The sequence below is a fragment of the Andrographis paniculata genome, unplaced genomic scaffold (genome assembly GCF_009805555.1).
Source record: "Andrographis paniculata isolate CXL003 unplaced genomic scaffold, ASM980555v1 Contig5END, whole genome shotgun sequence".
NCBI lineage: Eukaryota > Viridiplantae > Streptophyta > Magnoliopsida > Lamiales > Acanthaceae > Andrographis > Andrographis paniculata.
This window is the reverse complement of record NW_026137595.1, coordinates 1,299,645-1,327,619: the sequence shown is the minus strand read 5'-3', so window position 1 is coordinate 1,327,619 and position 27,975 is coordinate 1,299,645. Positions and strand designations below refer to the sequence as shown.

Below are 27,975 nucleotides of genomic sequence, written 5' to 3'. Positions count from 1 at the left end.
TCTCTAAATAAATTGTACGAGATTCTTTAGTATCTTTTAAAATATTATAGAAAATCACTTATCAAAAATTTATATGTAAGATTTTCTTAGGTAGTTTCACAAAATTTATAAATAATGAGAGAGAATAGAGAAAAAAATTTTTTTGCTTTAATATATAAAAAATTCTACAATATATGACAATATTATATATATAATTACTTGTATGTATATCTATCTATCTCGACATGCGGGACATTGATAAGTGAAAATTTTTTTTATATAAGTTATGATTTCATTATTAATAAAAACTAACATTGTTTGTAACTTGGTTGTATAGTTTGGAGAGTATACAATATTCTCATTTATAATTTAGAAATTACTCTAATTTTTATTTTTTATTAAAAAAAAATATTGTATAGAATTCTCTAAATAAATTGTACGAGATTCTTTAGTATCTTTTAAAATATTATAGAAAATCACTTATCAAAAATTTATATGTAAGATTTTCTTAGGTAGTTTCACAAAATTTATAAATAATGAGAGAGAATAGAGAAAAAATTTTTTTTTGCTTTAATAATATAAAAAATTCTACAATATATGACAATATTATATATATAATTACTTGTATGTATATCTATCTATCTCGACATGCGAGACATTGATAAGTGAAAAAATTTTTTATATAAGTTATGATTTCATTATTAATAAAAACTAACATTGTTTGTAACTTGGTTGTATAGTTTGGAGAGTATACAATATTCTCATTTATAATTTAGAAATTACTCTAATTTTTTATTTTTTATTAAAAAAAATATTATATAGAATTCTCTAAATAAATTGTACGAGATTCTTTAGTATCTTTTAAAATATTATAGAAAATCACTTATCAAAAATTTATATGTAAGATTTTCTTAGGTAGTTTCACAAAATTTATAAATAATGAGAGAGAATAGAGAAAATTTTTTTTTTGCTTTAATAATATAAAAAATTCTACAAGTAATTATATATATAATATTGTCATATATTGTAGAATTTTTTATATTATTAAAGCAAAAAAAATTTTTATTCTATTCTCTCTCATTATTTATAAATTTTGTGAAACTACCTAAGAAAATCTTACATATAAATTTTTGATAAGTGATTTTCTATAATATTTTAAAAGATACTAAAGAATCTCGTACAATTTATTTAGAGAATTCTATATAATATTTTTTTTTAATAAAAAATAAAAAATTAGAGTAATTTCTAAATTATAAATGAGAATATTGTATACTCTCCAAACTATACAACCAAGTTACAAACAATGTTAGTTTTTATTAATAATGAAATCATAACTTATATAAAAAATTTTTTCACTTATCAATGTCCCGCATGTCGAGATAGATAGATATACATACAAGTAATTATATATATAATATTGTCATATATTGTAGAATTTTTTATATTATTAAAGCAAAAAAAAATTTTTCTCTATTCTCTCTCATTATTTATAAATTTTGTGAAACTACCTAAGAAAATCTTACATATAAATTTTTGATAAGTGATTTTCTATAATATTTTAAAAGATACTAAAGAATCTCGTACAATTTATTTAGAGAATTCTATATAATATTTTTTTTTAATAAAAAATAAAAAATTAGAGTAATTTCTAAATTATAAATGAGAATATTGTATACTCTCCAAACTATACAACCAAGTTACAAACAATGTTAGTTTTTATTAATAATGAAATCATAACTTATATAAAAAAAATTTTCACTTATCAATGTCCCGCATGTCGAGATAGATAGATATACATACAAGTAATTATATATATAATATTGTCATATATTGTAGAATTTTTTATATTATTAAAGCAAAAAAATTTTTTTCTCTATTCTCTCTCATTATTTATAAATTTTGTGAAACTACCTAAGAAAATCTTACATATAAATTTTTGATAAGTGATTTTCTATAATATTTTAAAAGATACTAAAGAATCTCGTACAATTTATTTAGAGAATTCTATATAATATTTTTTTTTAATAAAAAATAAAAAATTAGAGTAATTTCTAAATTATAAATGAGAATATTGTATACTCTCCAAACTATACAACCAAGTTACAAACAATGTTAGTTTTTATTAATAATGAAATCATAACTTATATATATATATATAAATATGATACAAATTGAATTTACTCAAATAATAACTTAATTTAGAAAATATTAAATATATATATAATATCTCGATTTGTACATTATAATCGAATAAGAGTGAGAAGTGGCGTGGTTCTTCACGCCGCACCGATGAAAGAGTTGGTGTCGGAAGAAAATACAACAGTGTATAGAGAGTTCTTCTTTAACGACTCCTACTGTACTATGAATGTTACAGGAAACATAATTTGTTTCGCTACAAGATTTGAGCATTGCCGCGAAAATATATATGTAAGTATGTAATAATCAGTTTTCTTTACTATTATTTTTCATTTCATTGTTCGAATAATTAACTATTACTATTATTGTTGTTCTATCCTTTTGTTTCGAGTTATATACTAATAAAATTGTGTTTTTTAAGTGTCCCACATCGGTGATAGTATGCTTAAGCTTTCCGTTTTGCTTCTATAGACGTCGCACACTTTAGGATATGGTGTTCGTATTAATTCTGATGATGCGGGTTTAATGTAACAAGAACATGAAACTCATTTGTTGTGATTAATGTACTCAATATTGAAAAAAATAACATTATAAAGTACTAAATATGGAAAGAGGTCTAAATCTGTTGTTTATCAAATTGAATTGAAAGAAAACTTATGGTTTAAAGAGATAAAATAGCAGCCATTGATGAGTTCTTAAAGATGTGCTGTCTTCTCGGAGAAGAGAAGAGAGTACTTTTAGTTTTTTACTTCAAATAATATTACGATAATAAATGACATAAAAAAAAGAACTGTTATATATATATATATATATAATTGGATTTTGATAAATTTGTACTTGAGTTTGTTACGATTGTTGTTTGATGATAATAATTTTTTTATTGTTATTTAAAAAATGTTATAGATAAATCACATTAAACGAACTATGTATGACAGAAAATACTATAAAATTTGAACAAAAACTCGAGAACCATGAAAAATATCGTAGAATAAAAGCCATAGCTTTTATCACTGATTTCAGAGTCCAAAGACAACCATCACCATTCAAACTCAAATTTGCTTATTTCAGTTTGTTAATTCAATTTCATAATTTCACTACAAAAGAAATGCTAGATTTCAATAGAATAACAACATTTTTATTGATTAATAGCATAATATTGTGTTAGCAAGAACAACACATATCACCCTTTTTCTTCCCTTCACTTGTAATGGAATTGCAAGTTACTATACATACTATCAACACAAACCATCAGCAGCTGTATTGTTCTTCTCATTTGGCCTCGGCTAGCCGCACCCGAATAGCGTCAGGACGTATTATTTTTTTGTTCACACTGCAAAAGAGTATGGCCGTTAGCAAAGGACGACGGATCATTGTAATTACCATCGAAGGAAAAATGAAACTAGAATGTGTTACCAGATTAACTCATCTCCGCTTAAAGAAGTTTTTTCCGAAAGCCAATCTGGAGCTACTTCTTGCAGCAATCTGAGCCGTTCTTCAACTTCACCTGACAAATGAACGGCAGGATTAATCCCAAGCTGAATTTTGCAATGAATAAAGAAAAGGGTCATATGGTTGTCTATTTGAGGAGTTACTTCTGTCAACAATCTCCAAATGGCCTGTGATTATTTTTTGTATCAACTCCTCTTTAGCGAGGACAGAGCATCCGACGGATTGAAAGAGGAAGTACGTCATGTCGAAGAACTGTGGCAAGCTATCGATCATTTGTTTCCTCTTTTTGGCTTGGGAGATCGCCGGATCATTCTCCAATTCAGCTAACCTCTCCTTTTCTTGAATCTGTAAACACAAGACAATCGCAAAGTCAGTGCAAAGTTGCTACACAATGTATTATATTTCGAGAAATTTGATGTGCCTACCGCTTGCAGGAGATCCTCCGGAAGAATGTCGTAGATGTCATCATCAGGCGAGCTGAATTTCAAAGGCCTCTTGGACCGTGCCGGCCGTCTCACCAGTTTGTTTGGCGATGTAATTGAGTTATCGTCTGGGCTTGTGTAGCTTCTCTTGGGTGGACAAATGCTCGGCGTAGAGCTCATCAATTTCAGAGGAGTAGAAGCAATACATTTCACCGGGGTTTTGTCGGTAGAAGAAGCCAGTGGTTGTGTACTATCTGAAATATCATTCCTCGAATCTTCACAAGGCAGCTTCGAGGATGATTCAGTGTGAGAGTTTACGCCATTCCCACTTAATTCATTTTCATCGGAGGAAACATTGGACTCGTGCTGCTTTAGGTTTCCAATGCAATGTGTCGAGCCTTGTCGTGAGAATTGCCTTTTGAAGGACGGGAACAAGTGTGAGGCAGCAACAGTTTGTCCTACCATTGGCAATGGAGAAGGTGCTTGAACTAAATTTGATTTAGGATCTTTCCTCGATGGGCCAAATGGTTCCGGCAGTTCACCCTCTGGAACCACATCGCCCTGAAAGTAAAGTAAATGTTCGATCCTTATTTGCTAGCAACAATAATCTTAAAAACCAATCTCTCAGACGAGGAAAGCTGAAAAGTGCAGCTAACAACATTAATACACAAACTCGAACAGCAGTACCTCGGGATGGGATTTGAAGAAATCCAAAAGCCGGTTACGGAACACTTTCCGAAGCTGTAAAGTTTTACTGGATGATGTGGATTGTCCATCAATTGCATCAACATTCAATGTGATGCGAAGATCAGGCTTCATACAGGCAGTCCTCTCGTCGTGCCGCAGGACCTTTTCTACCACAATGGCCTCTGGCATGATGAACTTCAGCTGTGCCAGATGACCGTGTGTGAACCTCCTGATAATTTTGCATTAATTCGATTAGTTTAGAAACAGAAAGACCAAAGCCAAACGAATCTGCTGCGTTAGTGAAGAACGGTACCTATCAGTAAGTTTTTCAACTTGGGGGCTAATATTAGTAAACGTTGTTGTGTATCTCTTCAATTGGAGCAGCCTGATTGAATTGTCTAGACTGTTGAAGAACTCGTTCAACAACTTGTATCTGTAGTAGTATAAATGCAATGGATCAAAATTTGATAGGATTTGACTTCGATTCATATTTCAGAAATTAACCACAGAATCCACATAAACCGTGAAATTCAGAAATAGATCTAATTACTTATGAACAACCGATTTTCAAGATTTGCAAGAACGTGAAAAACAGATCTACGGAAACAGATAAACAATGAGATTCTCATAAGCAAATGAACAATTTCTTCAAAAAGCTTTAAACAACAAAATCAACAGCAGATCTGCTCGCAGACGGATGTTTAGAGAATCCTAATTCCAAAAAAGAAACGCATCGTTAAGTTAATTCAAACATAAATTCATAAAACGTACTGTTCTGGAAGAGCAGTCTCGGAATCAGCTGATTTCTTCTTAGGCTTGGGAACATTTCCTTTCTCCGAGACGATTTCCAGATCGCTGATTGAAGGCCGTGCAGATCTGCTTTCCCTGAGCGTCATAGCCGCCTCTCTAACCTCCTTAATCGACATCGCCGCAGAACGATGGCGCATCCGGCGAGGACGATCGGACGCCTTCGCCGGAGTTGCCACGCCGCAGACACTCGCGGATTGAGTAGAAACCTTCTGCGCCTCCTCTTCCGGCGAAGAAGTCCGATCATCCTCCTTCCCCGCGTTGCTGTGGAGCGGTTTCTTTGATTTGAAGGACGGCAGGAGCGAGAGCTTCTTGGCATCCATGGCTGCTGTAACTGGAGACATGAGGAAAGTGATTAGCGACTAAGTTCATCTTATATAGGGCAGCGTGAGTGTAGGTGTTTTTTTTGGCGCCAAATCCTTTCGCGCGTTGGAGTCAACCGGTCAACTCACAAGGGTGTACGTGTCATTTCGCATTTAAACCTTTGTTTATTTTTTCCTGTGTGTTGAGTGAATTGGATTTTGAATTGAAATTTGAATAGTAAAAATTTTGAATTTAAATAGTTATATGTGATATAAATAAGTGTTGATGTAATATTTTAAATATAAAATTGATTTTTAGTATAATATAAAAAATTAAAATAAATATTTTGATTTGATATTTTTGAAGAAAAAAATTGGATGAATAATAAAAAAAAAAAAATTCAATCCCTCGAACAAACACACCCTAAATTATTTACGAGGAAGAGCCTTACCGGAGAACAGCTCCGGCGAAGGCTTCTGTCTCAGATCTCCGGCGACGGGGAACACTACAGAACTCTCCGGCGACAAGACGAAGAAGAGGTAAAACGACGGCGAATTCGAGCGGAGGAAAAGACAGAGGAAGAAGAAGACGGAAGAGAGAAGAACAGAAAGAGGAAGAAAGTGAGGGCGCGATTGTGGTTTAGGTTTTTAATTATTTTTTATTTTTATTATATATTTATAAAAAAGAAATTCCTCCTTGTCCACAAACTAACGACCTATTTTTTTATTTGGGACGTTCAACAACTATTATCCTTTTTTTTTTTTAAATACAAATTTTACATTTTTACTATTTATTCATTTATTACTCTTAATCTTTAACATACAATTAAGGGCAAATTTGTCAATTCATAACAAAAAGACAATCACCTAAAAAACCGTGCAAATATACTTTAAGACAATAAAAATTGGGCGGAGGAAGTAAATATAATAGATGTTTATCACATTTATTACATTAACTATTTTGTGATGATTCTATAATTTTCTTCTTTTCATCATATAGCCGTTATAAATTTAATTTTTCGTCCAAATAGTATATTTTAAATTCAAAAACCATTCATTACCAACTACAATTGATATAATTATCAATAAAAATATATTATTTTTAATAAAATATTTAGAAAAACATACAAAAATAAATTTAACAACACATTTATCATTCTCAACAATTAATAATAAAAACCTAAATTCTTAATATTAAAAGAACACAACCACAATCTTTCATTAAAAACATCTTATAAAATACTTCGTCCATCCGTCCCATAAATATAGTCTTAATTGGGTTGGATACGAGATTTAAAGAATATTGATATTATATTAATAGTTGATAAAAAGTATGGATAAAAAACTTTTTTGCCCTTTTAGTAGTAATGACAATGATGTAATAAAAATGAAAAAGTAAATTTAGTTTTAGAATGCAATGAGTTGTACGAAAAATTTGGGGGGAGGGGCTCCAACCCAACCCCAAATTCCCCCATTGCAGATATGCACAGTGTTACTCCACTTCATTTTTTGAATGGAGTTTTTGTGGTGTTTTTTATATTTTTGGTATTTTTTGGATGTATTGTGTAATTTTAATTTTTTAATAAATGATATATAATTTTATACTTTAAAAAATTGTATGCAATTTTTTTTTTTTGAAAATTAATGTATAATTTTATTTTTTAAAAGTGATATAATTTTAGTTTTTAAAAGGTAATATAATTTTATTTTTTTAAAAAATAATGTATAATTTTATTTTCTAAATTGATATATAATTTTATTGTTGAAAAATAATATAAATTATATATGTATGAATCTAATGTAAAAATAAATTAAAATTGGGGTGTAATTTATAAATCTGAAAAGTTATATAAAATAATATAAAAGAGGAATATTTAGGGAATATACTTTTTAGAGTAAAAATTGAAGATTATGGTTGGAGTAAAATTATTGTAGCAATATTTTACGTGATATGGTTATTTATGAAAATAAAACTATTATTTTGAAACGAACAAAAATAGTAAACAATACTATTTTATTGGAAAGGAAGGAATACATGTTTACATCAAATCAAATATCATTCCAATTCAAAGCACAAGTAAGTCGCTGATTCTCACATTAAAAAAATAATAAAAATTTAAAAATTCAACCATCAAAGCAACTCAAACCCTCAAATTAGACAAAGCAGAATGTCCCCTTCTCCCATATTTATGGAAATTAATCATAAACTCAGTGTGGCTAACTTTCCGGTACACCGGCGGGCTGCCATCCGACACCAGCTCGGCGATGGGCCCGATTTCCCCGGCCGTAATCTGCTCGCCGCTCGGATAAAAGAAGCAAGCAACGGAAACCCTGGTGGCTAACGCCGTGGCTAGAACCCGATGTTCCACGGTCTTAAACTTGTCATTTGTGACCAGCTGCAGAAAATCCCCCATGTTCACAATCAGGGCTCCCGGGATCGGCGGCACGTCCACCCACTGCCCGTCATGGTGTATTTGGAGCCCACCGGTGGCGTCTTGGACTAAAATGGTTAGAGCCGTGGGGTCCGTGTGGTCCCTTGCACCCAAGGCCCAGTCGGGCTCCGGACAGGCCGGGTAGTAGAGACAAGAAATGTATTGACTATTCATGTATCCCGTTTTGGATAATGTGTTTTGCTGTAATCTTAATGCCTCCGAGAAGAGCCCCGAAAGCGCCTTGCCTATATCCTTCATGTGTTTCATGTATTCGACTATTCCGTCCCTACATTGTTTATGCACGGAAATAATTTATGTAATTAAATTTATAAGATATCTTTATTTTTGTTATATGCAATCAATTTTACAACGCTAATGAGCTATATAATTAAATTTATGGCTGCAGATCCCGTGCTGACCTAGTCAAAACAGCATAGTGCTTATTTAATCGAGTGGGCATATCATATAAAGGTAATAAGCATATATTATATACTATCATAACATGTTTATGATGCAACATATATTAAGCTATAACTCAGCATATGATATCTTATAACATATTCCCTCCGTCATGTAAATGTGTGTTCATCTGACCAGACATGAATTTTAATAAAAGTGAGTAATAATTGTTATTTTTTCTTTTTATAATAAAAATATTATAAAAGTATAATGATTTTTTACTTAAAAATAAAACGGGAATATTTTTTTATGACAACCCAAAAAGAAAAATGAACATAGATTTGAATGACAGAGGGAGTATTATGCAAAACTATATGTTGATTACCTTTATATGATATGCTGACCCGATCAAATTAGATGTTGATTTGATTAGGTTAACATCTGATCTACACCTTAAATTTATATATACGAAACTTTCTTCTTTTTTTTTTTTTTTTGGTCGTTATTACCTACAAACATGAGGTATAACCTCAGGATCGACGACGCCATCCGAAAATCTGCAAGAAATCGAATCCCTCCAGCTGGCGACATCCGATTTCTGAAGATGATCGTTGATCGTGTAGAATCTAACGGCACGCCTGACGTCCGACGAATAGAGGTCCATCTTGGCTTCCCTAGGCTGCTCATGGAACCGCCTCGTGCTATCGAGGACGGCGTCCATTGCAGCGCTAGGGACGCCATGGTTGACTATTTGGAAGACTCCCCAATTCTCCAACGCCCGGCGGATCTCATCGACAATCGCGGATCGCCCGAGGTTGACATTAATTCCCTGCAAATCTATTACAGGGATCCGAACTTAGGATGACACATCTTTTGTTTGGGACACTCTCTCGGGTGTCCGGAAAAAACAGGGCAGTTTTGTTACTCCTGAATCCAAGAGGCCTTTGACGCCGGCTTTCGATCTTTCGAACTTTTTGACCTCTTCCTTCCATTCTTCATCACTTCCCATTGTGGATTCCATTGAATCTTGTTAAAGATTGCAACAAAACTTAGATGTGTGAAGAAGAAGAAGACAATGCTGTAGTGTAATAAATAGGAGAAGTTCTTTTTGAGGCATTTTATCGAACATGTGGGGAGCATGAACAGAGTTGTACGGTATAATATTATATGGGAAAGACTTGCGATAATGAGAAGATCGTGGGCAAATGATATAAATATTTGGAGGCAACAATGAAGCCGAAGGCGTGTTTTTATTTACTTATTTATTTTTATTATATATACAGTCAAAGTTACTTGATAAAGATGAAATCTTTTTTTTTTGGGATTGAAATTTAAGTAATATAGATCAGTTATTTATATAATATAAATTAATTATTTAATAATTAAAATATATTTAAAATATATTTAAATATTTTTAATATTATATCTAAATAAAATATATATAATATATATAATTTTATAGAAAATAAAATTTTATATTAGCATAAATAAAAAAAATTATATTTAAAGATAAATAAAAATATTTGTTGATTGAGGATATATATAAAAATAAAAGAGTTTTAAGTGAGTTTACAATAAATTAAAATTTTAATTAAATTAATTTTTGTTTATTAAATATGTTTAAAATTGATAAATTTATTAAAGATACAAAGCAGTCATTTTTGTGAAATAATATGATTAAGGGTGCGTTTGGTGATAGCTTTTAGCTGTTAACTGATTCAATTAACTTGTTTGACTAGCTGATTCAATTAGCGGTTTGTATTAAAGTGTTTGGTAAAACAATTGTTTGAGGTTTATAAAATGACTATTAAGGAGATTGATTTGTTATTCTTTTATTTTTTATTTTTTTTCATTTTGGTTTGAAATTTATGAGAATTTTTGTTATTAATTATTGAAAATTATAAAATATTTATTTTTATTATTTAAATCTGAGAAAATTATTTGTACTAAAAAATTATATATATTTTTATTATGTTAATTATTATTTTAATATATATATATAAATAAATTAATAACCTTTCTTTTTTCTATTTAATTTAGTTTTAAATTATATATTTTACAAATAAAATAATTTATATCTAATAATTAATAATAGTAATTATTTTAAATTTACAAAAAATAAAAATATAATTTAATAAATTAAATATATTAAAAATAATTAATAAATACTGCTATAAAAATATATTTATATGTAAAAAATAAATAATTAAGTTTTAAAGGTAAATAAGGAATAAGTAAAATTAAAATGAAAAAACTCTTTCAACACACTGAGTAGATAAGCTTTTCAGAAATTAGCTTTTTGGGTCCAAAAAGTTCTTTTAAAAAGCTAATTTACCAAACACCTAAATTAGCTTTTTGACTGGTCAAACAGCTAAAAGTTGTTCAATAAGCTAAAAGCTCTTCAAAACGATGTTTCCCAAACACCCCCTAAGTCGGGGCTTAAGCCCATCGGCAATTTTTTTCAGTTGAACCTACCATTCAGTAATTAGTAAAATATTTGCATTGCGAGTGTTTGGTTGGCTTCCCGGCCAAAATTAGTACTCCCTCCTTCCTAAACACCGTGCAACATTTGTGTTTGGCACGGGAATTTAGGTGGGGAGTATTAAGTATGGTAATTTGAAATAATTTGGATATTAAGTTATGTGATTGGAGAGAGAAATGATTATTTATTTATTTTATTTGAGTGATGTGATGGGATAAAGTGAAGTATATATTAATATATGTATAAAAATATTATAAATTATTTCTAAATTTGAAAATATTACAGTGAATTTAAGACAAACAAAAAAAAAATGTTACAGAGTGTTTGGAACGAAGGGAGTACTATACTCTCAACTTTTTTGTTAAAATCTTATATCATATAAGATTCACTTAACATTTATTCAAAAAATTTTGTTTGTATATTATTTCAATAAAAAAATATATTTATATGTATTCAAAACTCTTCAGTTATTTGTAAATTAGTTTATATTAATCATAAATAAATATTTATATTTTTTTTTTATTTATATATATATAATTTTATTTTATGCAGCATAATATTTATATTGAATATTTTATTAAAATATAATTATATTTTACAAAACTCAAAACTAAAATCTTACAAGTAGACACACCCTGTATTTTTTTAGTAGTATAATTCTTTATAAATATTATAAAAAAAATATAAGTACATTTTAACATTATATATATTTTATTCATCCATAAAAAATCTAATAATTAAACATAAATATATTTTTAAAATACCATTCTTAATGCTCATTCCGTTCCACTTGCCATGTCCACGTTGCTGTTTCTGTCCATCCCACATTCCATGTCACTTTCGTTTTTGGAAAATTATTACACACTTTAATCTCATTTTAAATTTTTTAATTTAAATTTTTTCTAATTTTAATTAAACTAATTAGTTATTTTAATCTTAATTTATAATTATATATATTATAGGATAATTATTTTCATTAATATATTTTTAATTATCTATTAATTATACTTATCATAAATTCTCACGTCTACAGTAACCAGGACATCCAACGTGGGATGGAAGGAGTATTTAATATAAAAAATATTCATCCAAAAACATAAAATATACACACCTAATATTTCTCATTTTTCTTTTTAAAACAATATTGAGGCGGTACGACCCGGAGCCGGTTGCAAAAACATCCGATTAATATTATTCATCCAATTTTTTTCTTCCAAAAATATCAAATCAAACACTTATTTTTCATTTTTTATATTATACTAAAAATCAATTTTACATTCAAAATATCACATCAACACCTATTTATATCACATCATACAACTATTCAAATTCAAAATTTTTACTATTCAAATCCCAACTCTAGACCCCAAACAAACACAACAATTGTTTAACTTTTATTCTATTTAATTAATACATTATATTTTTTTTTATTACGGGTATGTACTTTTAATAAATAAAAAAAAATTAAAAAATTAATATATTATACACATTTATTATTTGTATATTATTTACACAATTATCTCTATTTTACATTAAAAAAAAAACATATTTATTCAAATAGTTTTATTAAACAAACAAATCCTACATATTGTGCTGGGATATGATTCATCAGTAGTATTTACAATTATTATGCAAAAAATGATTAATTGTTAAACCTGAAAATTTTCATCCAATATGTTTAAGAAATAAAATAATTGAGTTTAGATCGGAAATGATAAAAATAATAAAATAAAATAATCAATCAAAAGCAAATATGCAAAATACTTATAAAAAAAAAAGGTCTAACACATGAAAATTGTAAAAAATAAATGGACAAGATCAACCATCAATTTCTTGCTAAAAAGTTTCATTAATAATTAAATTCATAAATTAAAAATAAATTATTGTTAAAAATACATGGACAAGGTCAAAGATCAATTTCTTGCTAAAATCTTTTATTAATAATTAAATTCATTAATTAACAATATATGGTACAATAAAAAAAAAAATGGATGGCTTATGTACCTATGGTGATTTGAGATAGTCGAACAAGAGATAATTTAATGATTAAATATAATTTTAGTAAAATAAACAAAACTTAATACAAGATTTAATAATATTTGTTCAATTTCAAAATCAAACACACACCAAAAAAAAAGAAAAAAAAAAATACAATATTACATCAACTCAAATCGAAGTTGATCGACCAGCAACAACGTCAGGTATCCGAACAATGAAATGAAATAAAGGAGTTTAAGTAAATCAATTATTACATACATATATATATCATCGCAACGATAATCAAATCAAATTCTGTAGCGAGAGAAAGCCGGACGATTATACCCCTTTGTCTTGTAATGCCGGCAGTATTCCCCGAAGAAGAACTCTCTATAGAGAGCTGGATTCTCCTCCGATATTAGCTCCTTCATCGGCGCGAATGCCTTCCCCATTGCTTTCACGCTTGGCGTGAAGAAGCACGCCACCGATACCCTTGGCCCTCCCGTTGAAGCTCTCACTTTGTGCTCCACGCTCACAAATTTGTCATTACTTATAATCTGCAAATATATATATATATATCGGCTATTACCGTGCTGATTTTCTTTAGTAGTGTCATTTAAATCTTCAAAAAAAATACCGCATTGATAAAAAAAATTCAGATAGCATGTACTATATTCGAAATGTCTTTTTCTTTTGAACCTTTGAACGGATTATTAGACTTTTGAAATGATTTTATTTGAGTATCTAACAATGCACTATAAAACATATAATATATACTACATAATGCATAGTTATACTCCTATAGAGCACTAAAGTATTGAATTTTATAATTGTGTATCCATGCATCTATCTATTGCAAAAATTAAAACGAGTTCTGACCTGCATAAGATCACCGATGTTGGCTATGAGTGTTCCGGCGACAGGCGCAACATCGACCCACCGGCCGTCGTGGAGGACCTGGAGGCCGCCGACCGTGTCCTGAATCAGCAATGTGAGAAACGTGGCGTCCGAGTGCTTCGAATTCCCGAAAGTTTTCGCCGGCTCCGGGCAGACCGGATAGTAAATACATGCCAGGGCCTCGCTCTTCATACACTCCATCTTCGACAGATGCTGGCTCTCAAGTCCCAGGGCCTCCGACAGCAGCTCCGCCAGGGTCTCCCGCACCCGGACCATGTGCTCCACGTACTCGCCGAACTCCCGCCGGCACACCGGCGGGATCTCCGCCGGGTCGAGCCGGTCGTCGGCGTAGACACACGTCAGCATATCCTTCCAGCACGCGATATCGTCGTCCTTCAGGGCGTGTCCGTTGCTGTTGAACCGAACACTCTGCCGGCTGTCCGTCGAATACAGCGCCGCCTTCTCCTCCGTCGGCTGCTCGTGGAACCGCCGCCCCGCCGCCAGCACTCCGTCCATCACCTCCGCCGGAACTCCATGGTTCGTGATTCTGAAAAATCCCCACTCCGAGGCCGCCCGGCGGATGCTCTCCACGACTACCTCCCGCCTCGCTCCGAAGTCGACGGTCGGTAGGTCGCCGTCGGCGACCCCATTTGGCTTTGTTTCTAGAATCTCCGGCGGGTGGACGAAGATAGTCGGGAGCTCGGTGATCCCAGCGTCGACCAAACTCTTAACTCCGCCCTTCATTTCGTTGAATCGTTTCATCTCCTCGGCCCGATCGGAAACCGCCGCCGTCGACATTTTGAAGATTGATTGATAATCGAGTCTGTCTGAGTGAGCGGAGGAGTTTGTGGAAGGATCGTGTATATATATATACCGCTCCGCGAGGTCCAGGGTGTTTTCTTGGAAGCTCCCGTGAGCTACGGGCCGGTGAATCTACTCCTTTCGTGTAGTGGGGTCCGTAACATCGTGACTTAGGATGCGATTGTTCGGGGGTTTGGATTTTGAGTTGGAATTTGAATAGTAAAAATTTTGAATTTGAATAGTTGTATGATGTGATATAAATATGTGATGATGTGATGTTTTGAATGTAAAATTGATTTTTAGTATAATATAAAAAATAAAAAACAGGTGTTTGATTTGATGTTTTTTGGGGAAAAAATTGGATGAATAGTAGAATTTTGTTAGAATTGTACAAACGAACACACCCTTAGTAAATTTGAGAGAAAAAAAAGGATGAAAGATGAACCGTCTCAAAGTTAAAAAACGAGAATGACTAAGAAAGAGTGAAAGAGAGAATATGAGAGGAGTTTACTATCAATGGTGTCTACGACAGGATGTGAGATAAAAATGTATAAACCATAATTAAATTTGAAAAAAAATGAGATGATGCTGATTAAAAAAAAGAGATAAAAGAATATATAATTAAAATTATAAAATTTATTTAGATAATTATAAAATATATACATATAAATTGAAGTTAAAATTTAATAATAATAATAAATAATATTTTAAAATTTGGGTTGTCTAAAACTTGAACAGTTGGTCAATGTGCTCCTAGTAATAGCTTGGATTCAAACAAGGCAAGATAACCTTCGGAGGAATTTCATCATTTCAATCAAGGGATACAGCTCAGAGAATATTTGAAACAATTATTTAATTTTAAAAGTAAATAAAAATGATATATGCATATGAAGAATCGGCTTGTTGATACTATAGTGCATAATATATATATATATATTATTATCATGCCGCATTAATTAATTAATTTATTATTATTATTTTAATAATATAGGAATCTGTCGCAGCTATGCGAAAATGCATACTTAGATAAATTCAATACGAGCATATTTTACTGTACATAGCCGTGTTTTGTCTATATCAACTTTCACGTCGATCTCATTGCGTCCACATAAGTAATTTTCTTAATTTTTTAACAGTAAAACTAAAATTCATTAAAATTGTTTATTATAATTAGATTAAAATTAATGAATTTTTATATTGAGATTAATAATTATTTTTTTCTAATAATAATAATAAATTGAATAAAAATGAATATTTGATAAAAAAAATATATTTTTAATTTGATATTTTAAATAAAAAGTAAATATTTAATAGTATATATTTTTGTTAAAAAAAATAACATTAACGACTAATGTCAAAATATTAAAAAATATGTATATAAATAATGACATAACTTAGAGAAGTATTTATGCAAATAAACTACAAATGACCTACTAAAGATAATTGAGTTTGTATGGCTGTGATTTGACATTAATTTGAAATGAAATTGTTGATTTAGGTTTGTTTGTTTTGTCAAAAAAATTTAATATATTTATCTCAAAAATTAATATACTACATACTCATTATTTTTATATTATTTATATAATTCTTTTATATTATATATATAATTTTTCAAATCAAAATGCAAAACAAATACATCATTTAATTTTTATTTAAATAGTATTTTAATACTTCCTCCGTCCTAATAGAATAGTCTTGTTTACTATTTTTGTCCGTCTCAAAATAATAGTCTTATTTTTATAAATAATTATATAAAACTACTCTTACTCTTTTATTATTATTACACAATTGTCACTACTTTTTACATTAATACACTCACAAAAGTAAAAAATATTTTTCCTATATTTTTTACCTACTGTCAATATAATATCAATATTTCTTAAATCGCCCAACACAATCAAAACTGTAGTTTTGAGACGTAGAAAATCTAATATTGATAATAATGTATTTTTTTTTATTAAAAACTATATTAAATGAATAATTTTAATTTTGATTTTAAAAGTAAAAATATATATATATCCAATGAGAATATATATATATATATATATATATAACAATATCGTGGGCATAAAATATAATACGTGGAGGCAAGAAAGAAGACATGCTTTTTTTTTTCTTTAATTATGAAGCACTCATGGAACGTGCTTCGTGTAACTATACATTAATTAATAATAATAATAATAATAATAATAATAATATATTTAAAATGACGTGCCAACAAATGTTATAGATAAGTGTGATTCGGGTGTGTTCGGTTGAGAGATTTGGTCCAAATCTCACTATTCATCCAAAATTTTCTCTCAAAAATATCAAATCAAACACTTATTTTTTATTTTTTATATTATACTAAAAATCAATTTTACATTCAAAACATCACATCATCACCTATTTATATCACATTATACAACTATTCAAATTCAAAATTTTTACTATTCAAATCTCAACTCAAAATCCCAAATGTGATTCACGTTCGAAAAAAATATATATATAATTTTTATCTTACAAAATACTCATCTGTCCTAGATACTATGTCCACGTTGTCGTTTCTATCCGTCCCATATACCATGTACACGTTGCCGTTTCTATCCGTCCCACGTACCATGTAGCTTTCCTTTTTTAAAAAATGATTACACACTTTAATCTTATTTTAAATTTTTTAATTTTAATTAAACTAATTAGTTATTTTAATCTTAATTTATAATTATTTATATTATAGGATAATTATTTTCACTAATACATTCTTAATTATCTACTAATTACACATCTCCTAAAATACTACAGTGTAACAAACACGGTATCTGGGACGGAGGGAGTATATCATATTACATTATTTAATATCAAATTTAAATCAAAATTCTTCATCAAAATAAAGAAACTCTTGGGTGTGTTTACTTGTGAGATTTGTTTTTCCGTTTTACTATTTCAACTTTTTTTTCTCCTCAAAAATATCAAATCAAACACTTATTTTTTATTTATTATATTACACTAAAATTAAATTTTACATTCAAAACATCACATCAATACATATTTATATCACATCAAACAACTATTTCAATTCAAAATTTACTATAACATCTTGTATTTTGTTCGTCCTTTAAGTAGGTATTCATTTGTTTTCTGCACATATATGTATAATATGAATAAAGTAAGCATGACTAATATAGCTTTATTAGCAATGCGTGATATAAAAATAATAATATTTATGTAATATATTGTAAATTATAAAAATATTTGTAATGTTAAATATATAGTATAATTACTAAAAAAAATACTTTATTATGGGACATATTAAAAAGAGAAAGATCAATAATTTATTAAGAGACAGAAGAATATTATACTTAATCCGTATGCCTCTAATAGTCACATTTATGTTTTGCGTCATTGTATTTAACGTTCAAAATATTTTTATATTTGTATAATTTTTTTGTACAAATGTTATTTTATTAGTATTATAAGACACTAATGAAAGTATTTTTGCAATTTTTTCTTAATTTGTACTATGTTTTGATATAATAATTAATATTCAAATATCAAAATATAAAAAGTAAATGAGAATAACTCAAAAGAGAAAGAAAAATCATTTTGATTTACTTGTTACTCTTAGAGGCGGATGAAGGTAATATTAATAATATTAATACTCCATCCGTCCCATAAAAAGGGTGGCATTTGTTTTTTCACGTAAATTTTTGAATATTAGTATTATATTGGATTGTAGTAAAAAAGACAAAAATACCCCTATTAGTATAGTGTAATATAAAAGTAATGACATTTGTGTAATATAATGTAAGTTGAAAGGGTATTTATTATGTTAGGTAGACAGTACAATTACTAAATTAGGAAATGGTAACCTTGTTTTGAGACGGATTAAAATAGAAAATGATAACATTTCAATAGGACGGAGGGAGTATATATTTCAAAAGCTACGCCAAAAGTTTTTTTTTTTTTTTTTTTTTTTTTTTCAGAATTATAGTCTGGGTTGTATTAGACACGATATTTAAGGAATATTGATATTATATTGGTAGTTGGTAAAAAATACGGTTAAAAGACTTTTTTGCTCTTGTGAGTGTATTAGTGTAAAAAGCAGTGACAATTATGTATTAATAATAAAAAAATAAAGATAGTTTTATAGTGATTATGAAAATAAAACTATTATTTTGAGACGGACAAAAATAGTAAATAAGACTATTGTATTGAAACGGAGAGGGAGTACTTTTTAACTTAAGAAATAGTTTAAACTTTAAGAAAAAACCGCTGCCGAATATTAAGGGTTGTTTGTTTGTGATTTCCCACATTTCCAGTTTTAGCTTTATTACTCTAATTTGCTAATGTTAAGTTTCCATTTCGGTATAGTTCAATTTGAGTTTATTCTCGTATAAAAAAAAAATAAATAAAAAATAAAATAATGAATTAGCGGAAACAAAAATTACAACAATATTTTTTAAGAAGCAAAAATAAAAAAAAAATTTAAAAAATTCAATCAAATAGAACCTAAATATTCATACAATCTCTCAGTAATGTTTCAAAATTTTAAGGTGTGTTTTGTTTGCATTTCATTAACTGTTGGCACTATGATACCAATTTATTTTATTCCTCGCTTCCTCTCTAAGGTCATATTTTTACCTTTTGCGTCATTGTACTTAACATTAAAAATATTCTTATAGTTGTATATTCTTTTATACAAATATTCTTCTATTAGTATTATAAGACACCAATGAAAGTATTTTTGTAATTTTTCTTAATTTGTGTATAATAATTAATATTAAAAAATTAACATATAAAAAATAAATAAAATCTTTAGAGGCGGACGAAAGTAATATTTTATATTATTATTATTTTTTAATATGTACATCATATAAGATTTACTCAAAAATCTATTTAAAATTTTCTTTTCTATTTCTATTTCTATTCGATAAACAAATTCTCTACTTATTTGTAAAATTAATTTATTTTAATTATAAACAAATATTTTTATTTATTTATTTGTATTATATTAAATTTTATTTTTTTTTATAAAATAATATTTATATTGTATATGTTTTTATTAAAATATAATATTTCCTCCCTCTCGTAGCTAAGGGCATATTTCTTCAAAGCGAATTTGCACAGTAAAATTGCCCAAATTGAACTGTCTCTTGTTTGGCTAACAAACTGCAGGCTGCTTGTGTGTGTGTTTTATTTTATTTTTTTATTTTATTATTATTATATTTTTTTATTTATTAAAATTATAAATTCAAATTAAAAATTTTATAATAATAATTGTAGTTTAATAAAATATATACAATATATATATCATTTTATACATAATAAATTTTTTTATAATATAAATAAATAATTTTTTTAAAAAAATAAATAATATAAATTTATAATTAAATTATACAAATTAATACACATTTATATTATTATATTTATTACCAGTCAAATTAATACATATCAAAACCTCAAACCCAAACCAAACCTATACACAAAAGAAACAAAACAATTCAAACATATTTCCTAAAGAAACACACCCTTACTATCGATTTACTGTTTGTGTGTTGATATTTAAATATTAATTATTATATCAAACTGTATTACAAATTAATAAAAAAATGACAAAAATACTTCTATTATTGTCTTATAATATTAATATAATTGACATTTGAATATCTTATTATCGAACGAATGACGTATCAAACATGAGAAGAAATGAAATCCCCCTTCAATAAATATATAAATAAAATATGAAAAATAATATTCTCATTCGTTCTAATTCAAAATACATATTTTTACTATTTTTGTTTGTCTCATTTTAAAGTATTAATTACAACTTTAGAAAAAAAGTAATCATATATTAATACTAAAATACTCTTAACTTTTACTTATATTACAAACATATCATTATACATACAATTACTTTATTCAAAAAGTCAAAGGATAAAAATGTCAAAATCTCTTAAACACTCCAACTAACCCATGAATACTACTCATTCTGTCCATAGGAAGGACTTCATTTTCTACTTTCGTCTGTGTTTCAAAACAAGAGTACTATTTCATACATAATAAATATCATTTCAACTTACAATATATTATACAAATGCCACTATATTTATATTAGACAATACTAATAAGGATATTTTTATTTTCTTTTATTACAACCTAATATAATATTAATATTTAAAACTCTACGCACAAAAAAAATATTACTTATAAGACAAATAAAGTATTATTTTCTAATTTATTACAAAATCTCGAATAACTCACTTTAAAATGGACATATGAAGTATAATAACTTTTGAAGAAACATTATTTATATCATAGATAAATGAAATATGAAAATTTTATACAATTAAAGAAGAAAAAATATAAAATGTGGTGGTAATCAATATCTATATTCAATTTAATTTTCGTAAAATTATACAAAATTTATATGTGTAGTTTGAATTTAAAATAATTTATTTAATTTATATTTAAATTATGATATAATATTTAAAATTAAAAAATAAAAATATATTTAATTATTTTAATAATTATATTTTAATAAAATATATATGATTACAAATAAATAAAAGAATATTATATTAATTTATAATTAATAATTATTTTATAAATAAATGAAAAAAATTCTCAATATATATAAATATATTTATTTATCGAATAAAATTTTTAAAATTAAATTTGAATAATATCTTATAATATAATATTTAAATTAAATTAAATTAAAAATATAGTGAAAACCAATAAAACACACATTTTTTTAATTTATTATTCCATTCGGTTCCAGATATTTTGGGCTTATTACTGTAGGTAGATACGAAAATTTAGGTAAAATATAACCAATAGATAATTAAAAAATATATTAGTAAAAAAAATTTTAGATTAAGATGAAGATAATTAAATAGTTTAATTAAAATTAAAAAAATTATAAAATTTAAAATTAGATTAAAGTACATCATTATATTTCCAAAAATAAAAAGAACAAATTATAGGAAGAAAATATAAAATAGGAGGGAGTATTTTTTTTTAAATATTAATAAACAAATAATTTTTAATATATATTTTTTAAAAAATAATAATATATTATAAGAGTACATATTTATTATTTTTTACATTACTTAGATAATTTACTACTGTATTTAACATAATTATTTTTTTTTTAAAAAAGGTAAAATAGCTAAAAACCCCATGTGATTTTCCAAATTTGCTGAAAACTCATTGTGGTTCTAAAACTCCAAAAAACCTATTTATGGTTTCAAAAATGTTGCAAAAAAAACCCCTCCTTTAGGATTTAAGGGCGCTTGTATGCCTGCTATGCGTAAAATTACTAAAATAGCCTGATGATTATTTTCTAGAGCAGTTTTCTTCCTTCTTCTTTCTTATTCTTTCTTCTTCTTCCTACTATCAATTTTTTTTCTTCTGTTTTATCAAACCCAAAAATTTAATAAATTAATTTGACATCCAGATTTGAAATCAATGGGAAAAACTTGGTGCTAGTCGTTGCAGAAGAGAAGAATTGAGGAAGAAAGAAAATTGGGGAGGAAAAATAAAGAAAAAAAAATTAGGGAAAAAGAGAGAGAGAAAGAAAAAAAAAATTGGAGAAAAAAACCAAAAAGAATTGAGGAGGAAAAATAATGAATAAAAAAAATTGGAAAAAAAGAGAGAGAAAGAATAAAGAAAATTGAAGAAAAAAAAAAAAGAAAAAAAAAGAAAAAAAAGAAAAAAAATCTAGTCTAACCTTCTTCTCCTTCTTTCTTTTCTTCTTTTTTTTTTCTTCTTCCCTCTTTCTTTTCTTCTTCTTTTTTTCTTTTTTCTTCTCTTTCTCTTCTTCCTTCTTTCCTGCTCCCGTCATTTTCATTTTCTTTTTATTATTTTCCAATTCTTCTTTGAATAAGAAAAAAAAATTTGAGAAAAAAAAAAAGAAAAGAAAAAACCAGGTGGAGCTGCGGCGGCATGATAAAGAATGGGGAAAGAGAAGAAAAAATTGGAGAAAAATCTGATGCGACGTTTGAAGATAATTTGAGAAAGAAGAAGATGGAAGAATCGGTGCTTTTGGGAGAAGAGAGGAAGAAAGAAGAGAAGAGAAAAAAAGAAAGATAAATAAATTAAAAAATATATAAATAAGGGTATAACGTCAAATCTGATAAAATTTAATGGTTCGTTAGTCAAATTTAGAGAGGGGAGAGAGTATGCAATGTTTTGGAATCAGCTTTTTTGAAATTTTAAAACTAAGAGGGGTTTCAGCGAATTCGGAAAACCATGGGGTTTTTTTGCTATTTTGCAAAAATAAAAAAAAAAAAAAAAAAACCACAAGAAGCAAACACAAACACACCCTAACCTTTTGCCCTAATACACATCCACAGCCGCCGCACCCTCCTCGCCTCGTTCTTTCTTCTTCTTCTTTTCTTCACTCTACTGCTCTGCGGAAGGATCAACCACCTCAAACAATCAAGCGGAATAAAAAAAAGACGGCGTTCGATCCGGTCGAAGTGTACCGACGCCAGCGGTGAGATTTCTCATTTTTGTTGTTTTACTCTCGTTGATGAAATTTGTTGGTTGGGAGGCTTAATTTAGTTTATCTTTATTTTTGGTGCTAAAATGAAAATTTCACAAATGTTTTGGGTGTATTGGTCTCGCTATTGCTCCGTTTTAATATTGGAAATTATCAGTTGAAGATTGTTGGCTATGTGCGGATATATTTTGAAGAGACTTTACCGTCCGGTTTGCAACCCCTACTACATTGCCTTTACGATATTTACTATATTTTATAAGTTTTAATGAAGCCTGTTTTTATTCATGCCAGCGGTGTTGATAATTAGTTGATTTTAGAGCTCATATTTTCTTCAATATGAAGTAAGAATGATTGGAAGGCGTGAATGGACTATATCTAGGTTTAATTTTAGGACTAATGATAATAATGTATAAATTTGGATTTGAATTGAACAGAGTGATATAACTGTTGATGAATATGTAAACAATATAATGTTTTTGAAAGATAAGCTGGAGGTGGATTGAGTAATTTTGTTGGATTTTAACCTATTTACATTATACATACTAGCTCTGAAGTTGCTCTCGATTTGTTCGGTTCCATGAAACAAGATAGTTGATGGTGAAATATGTTTCCAACGAAAGAGTACTGATGTTTGAGAGCTATGGATTTAGAGCTACTTTATGTAATTAGTTGTTGAGCTATATAATTTTTACATCTGAGATATTAACAGTTTAACACTGATGTATTTTCAATGAATTCCATATGAACCTTATACCATTACAACTGCTGTCGATGTGCCTGATTGTAATCCAGTTTGAGAGTAAAATTACAAGAACAGAAAATTTATTGGTCCTGTAGGTCTAAGGAAATTTTTATTGAGTTAATTGGATGGGCCGTCGATAACCTTGCTTTTGTTTTTATCCAGGGAAATAGGTTATTGCAAATATACACCATTTGATAGATTGCATTCTGTTCTCATTGTCTGTAAGACCCATGGATATGGTGGAAACACAGTATGAGATTGATCTGGGAAATCTTATGGCCTTTGATCCGCATCACCAGTTCATTGCTCCTCCCACTTCCAGGTGCTTGTTGGTTTCTGTTCCTTTAACTAACTAAAAGTTTGGTTCATATCTTGAAGTTGGGTTGATCTATGATCCATCCAAGAAATAAAATATTTGTCTCATCCAACCTTTTATTGTTTAGGATTTCTGCAAATTTTGAAATGATTCTCACATTTTGATACCACTGGTGACACTCCAAATAAAGAACATGAGGAATCATTTCCATTTCATATTCAAATATCTTCTTATCAAAATGCTTTGTCAGTTTGTTGACAATGCTGAGAGTCTCTTTGACATGCAAGTTTTTATTTAACTCTATTTATTTATTTTGTAAAAAGGACCTTTCTTATTCGTATCATTTTCTGTCGTTCTGGGATTAACTATTTGACAGAGAGGAGGTTGTAAAAGAAGCCATTGAAAAGGGAACCAGATTAGTTCAAGCAGTTGCGGATGCCCTTTTCAGTTTGCCCGCAACCGAAGACCTTAATGGTCCCATTGTCAAGTTGCCTGAACCTACTACCAAATTGCCCAGAGAAAAACCTGTAAGTAGTGTATTTTGTTTCAAGTCTTTACGTTTTAATCATAGTGGTTTGGGGTTGGTTGTGGAGAATAGAAAGTAAATGATCCATGTGCTTTATGTTCTGAAGTAGGGCATTAGATACGTGCATTAGGATATAAAATTCATTCCTGTCTTATCTTCCATCTAATGCAGATGAAATCAAACAGCAGCTATTTTATTTTCTCATCTTCTAGATGTTTCTTTTAGGATGATGAAATGTGTTGGCTATATATTGTACTCCAGGGCAATAAGGTGTAGACAGATTTTTATGGGATCTTTGGATGTATGTATGAACTGAAAAGAGACCTTTTCATGATGATCATCAGTTATCCTATATTGCATATTTTGTCTGGTTTTAGATTGTCCGAAAATATTTAGAGATATTGTAATAATAGTCAAGTAGTGATTATGAGGTAGTTTTATTATTGTCTGTTCGAATTGTAGATGGATGATATATGTACGAAAGTGAAAGTGAAAACTAATTGTTTAATGATATATGCACAGATCCAGAAGATTCTGAGTTGCCCACTGATCTGTACATGTTATGTGCTTTTTACTGGTGAATGAATTACAGTAGATATTGTATTCATACTTTAATTTCTCTTTCAAATGTATTTTTCAGCTTCCAAAGCCTAAACCTCCAACTAAATGGGAGTTGTTTGCTCAGAAGAAAGGTATTCGTTACCGAGTAGCAAAAAGATCTATTCTATTACTCTGTTATAATTTCTAAGAGGCATGCATTGCAGACATTTTTTTGTATTGTTTTAACAAGTCCTTATGGATATCACAAAGGTATACAAAAGCGCAAGAAAGAAAAACTGGTGTTTGATGAGCAAACTGACACTTGGAAACGGCGTCATGGCTATGCTAGCATCAATGATGACAATGATGTACCAATCATTGAGGCCAAGAGTACTGATGGTACGCAATTTAGTATCTTTCTTATTTTTTTTATCCTGGTCCACAACTTAAGTATCAACAAGTATTATTTTGCCAATTCTTTGCTTGAAATTTTGGAAATCAGTTGCCACTAATCATTGAATCCCACTCCCATCAGTATTTTGTAATAATCAGTGTTTCTTTTCCAGAACCCGGAAAGGATCCGTTTGCTGAGAGGCGCAAAGAAAAGAAAAGCAAAGTTGATAAACAGGAGAAAAATCGCATGAATAATCTGAAACAGGCTGCTAAAGTTGGTGCTCTGCCAAGGTTATCTTTCGATCTGAGCTTCACTATAGCCTACATGGATCAGTCCATATGTTTAATATATGGTCATTGATCCTCGCACTTTGTGATCCTTCTTGATTCGTTATGTTTATTGTCATTCTTTTCCTCCATGTTTATGTGCATTGCCATCCTTTATGAACGTTAAAACCTTGCTGCAGAAAGCTGAGTTTCTGTTTTGCAGCCATGTTCAACTTGCTGCGACTGCTTTACCCATTACGGGGACCCAAGAGAAGTCCAAGAAAATTAGCAAGGATGAGTTACAAAATGTTGCTGGAATGGCAGCAACTTCAACGGCAAGTGGTGGAAAATTCGACAAGAAATTACCTGGAGAGAAGCCCCCGAAGCATGAAAAGAAGTACCGAAAGGTGCGTGCTTTTTGCTCCCCTATGCAAATATAATGAGAAAATTGCTAAAAATATTCCCATATATATCGATTATCATTTTTTTCTTGTATTTATTTCGCTGGAAAAATATATCTTACTTGTTTGCAGAAATTGCTATTTCTGTCCTTTAGCCACGCGCGACCAAAGGATATAGATAGAGACTTTTGCAAACTTGTGAGATTTATATATTTTGCCAACGAGATAAATACATGACAAAAGTAATAATGAGATATACATGAGAAATAATTTTTGCAATTTTCTCCAAATATAATGTACATGTATTTGTGTGTAATGTATCCGTTTAATCGTAATTAAGCCGTCCAACGATTTTCTAATTCTAAAATTTATCCGCAAGCAGTTCCTACCGGCGGTTGAAGGGTCGGGAATGGGAGCCATGGAGAGACAGCAAACTGAGAAGGTTTTGAACAAATTGATCTCGAAAAACTCTCATGAGATACTCAATGTAGAAAAGGTTTCTCTCTCTCTCTCTCTCCCCCGGGCTATTGGTATCATGTTCTCTCTCTACGATTTCTGTTAAATTTTTGGTTTTGTATCGATGTTGTAGGCCGTAAACATGTACAATGTGAAGAAGGAAAAGAGGCAAAGAAAACAAGGTGGGCAATCATCATCCTCTGGCAAGATGAAGCCTAACAAGAAATCTTTCAAGAAATCGTCGAGAAACGGTTCATCGTCGTCCAAAAAGGGCCCGTCGAACAAGAAGGTATCAAAGTAATCAAATTTATGTTCTTTGAAAGTAAAATGCATAACTTGCTTGCTGGTATTAAGATTTATTTTCTTGTTTTACTATTGATATTTGTAATTTAGTTTACCATATTCTTGCTATAAATTTTGATTTATGTTTCTGCTCATCTAGGTCCCATTAATTCCGTCATTTCACCACCATTTAACTTTTTTACTTACCTTATTTTAATATTAAAATATTATTATATTTTAATTTCAGTATCCAATTAAACCTACCTAATTTTACTGGAATTGTAGTAACATAATATTGTATGTGCTCTCGGTCAGGTCATATAATATTGTGTTATATTACTATAAATTATGTGCCATTTTATGATATGTGTTGTCTAATTTTTGAACCGTTTCCAAATATATAATGCCATATGATCCCCTCCAATTTTCTCTTGCAATTGTCTTATTATTGCATGTTTCATGTGGTGGCGGAGTCGAAATTGTTTTTATATAAATAATATATAATAATTTTAAAATTATATAATATAATAATTTTTTTTAAAAAAAAATTACAAATATATTTTAGTTTGTTTTTTTTTTTTTTTTTTTTTTCCAGATGTTTTTAAACATTTGGAGTGTTTGAATCAAATTTTTTAGAAGTTTGAGTTAAATATATGTAATTTCCCTCCGTCCTTTTTTGAAGAATTCTTTGGAATTTTATAATAGATTAAAGGATAATACTCCCTTCGTCCCCAAATTAAGTATCCATTTGCTTTTTATATGTAGTTTTATAAATATAAGTATTATATTGGGATATA

At 28.9% G+C, this 27,975-nt stretch overlaps 3 protein-coding genes and 1 pseudogene across 3 annotated transcripts; 1 reads left to right on the top strand and 3 right to left on the bottom strand.

Moving 5' to 3' along the window:
* Positions 1-3,131: 3,131 nt before the first annotated feature.
* On the bottom strand, positions 3,132-5,814 carry LOC127258967 (CDT1-like protein a, chloroplastic). Its single transcript, XM_051286071.1, has 7 exons — positions 5,445-5,814; positions 4,987-5,106; positions 4,674-4,902; positions 3,990-4,547; positions 3,708-3,909; positions 3,529-3,619; positions 3,132-3,445 (listed from the first exon to the last, which is right to left on the bottom strand). The coding sequence occupies exons 1-7, from the start codon at positions 5,801-5,803 to the stop codon at positions 3,385-3,387; spliced, it is 1,620 nt and encodes a 539-aa protein (XP_051142028.1). The 5' UTR covers positions 5,804-5,814; the 3' UTR covers positions 3,132-3,384.
* A 2,057-nt stretch (positions 5,815-7,871) lies between these two features.
* Positions 7,872-9,766, bottom strand: LOC127259021 (1-aminocyclopropane-1-carboxylate oxidase homolog 11-like; annotated as a pseudogene).
* Positions 9,767-13,247: 3,481 nt separating this feature from the next.
* On the bottom strand, positions 13,248-14,797 carry LOC127258992 (1-aminocyclopropane-1-carboxylate oxidase homolog 11-like). Its single transcript, XM_051286102.1, has 2 exons — positions 13,952-14,797; positions 13,248-13,629 (listed from the first exon to the last, which is right to left on the bottom strand). The coding sequence occupies exons 1-2, from the start codon at positions 14,765-14,767 to the stop codon at positions 13,381-13,383; spliced, it is 1,065 nt and encodes a 354-aa protein (XP_051142059.1). The 5' UTR covers positions 14,768-14,797; the 3' UTR covers positions 13,248-13,380.
* An 8,284-nt stretch (positions 14,798-23,081) lies between these two features.
* LOC127259189 (ribosome biogenesis regulatory protein homolog) lies at positions 23,082-27,333 on the top strand. The gene is made up of 9 exons (XM_051286358.1): positions 23,082-23,249; positions 24,160-24,319; positions 24,690-24,840; positions 25,480-25,531; positions 25,650-25,778; positions 25,946-26,063; positions 26,263-26,446; positions 26,823-26,936; positions 27,030-27,333. Exons 2-9 carry the CDS (start codon positions 24,228-24,230, stop codon positions 27,195-27,197), a joined length of 1,008 nt encoding a protein of 335 aa, XP_051142315.1. The 5' UTR covers positions 23,082-23,249; positions 24,160-24,227; the 3' UTR covers positions 27,198-27,333.
* The last annotated feature ends 642 nt before the right edge of the window (positions 27,334-27,975 follow it).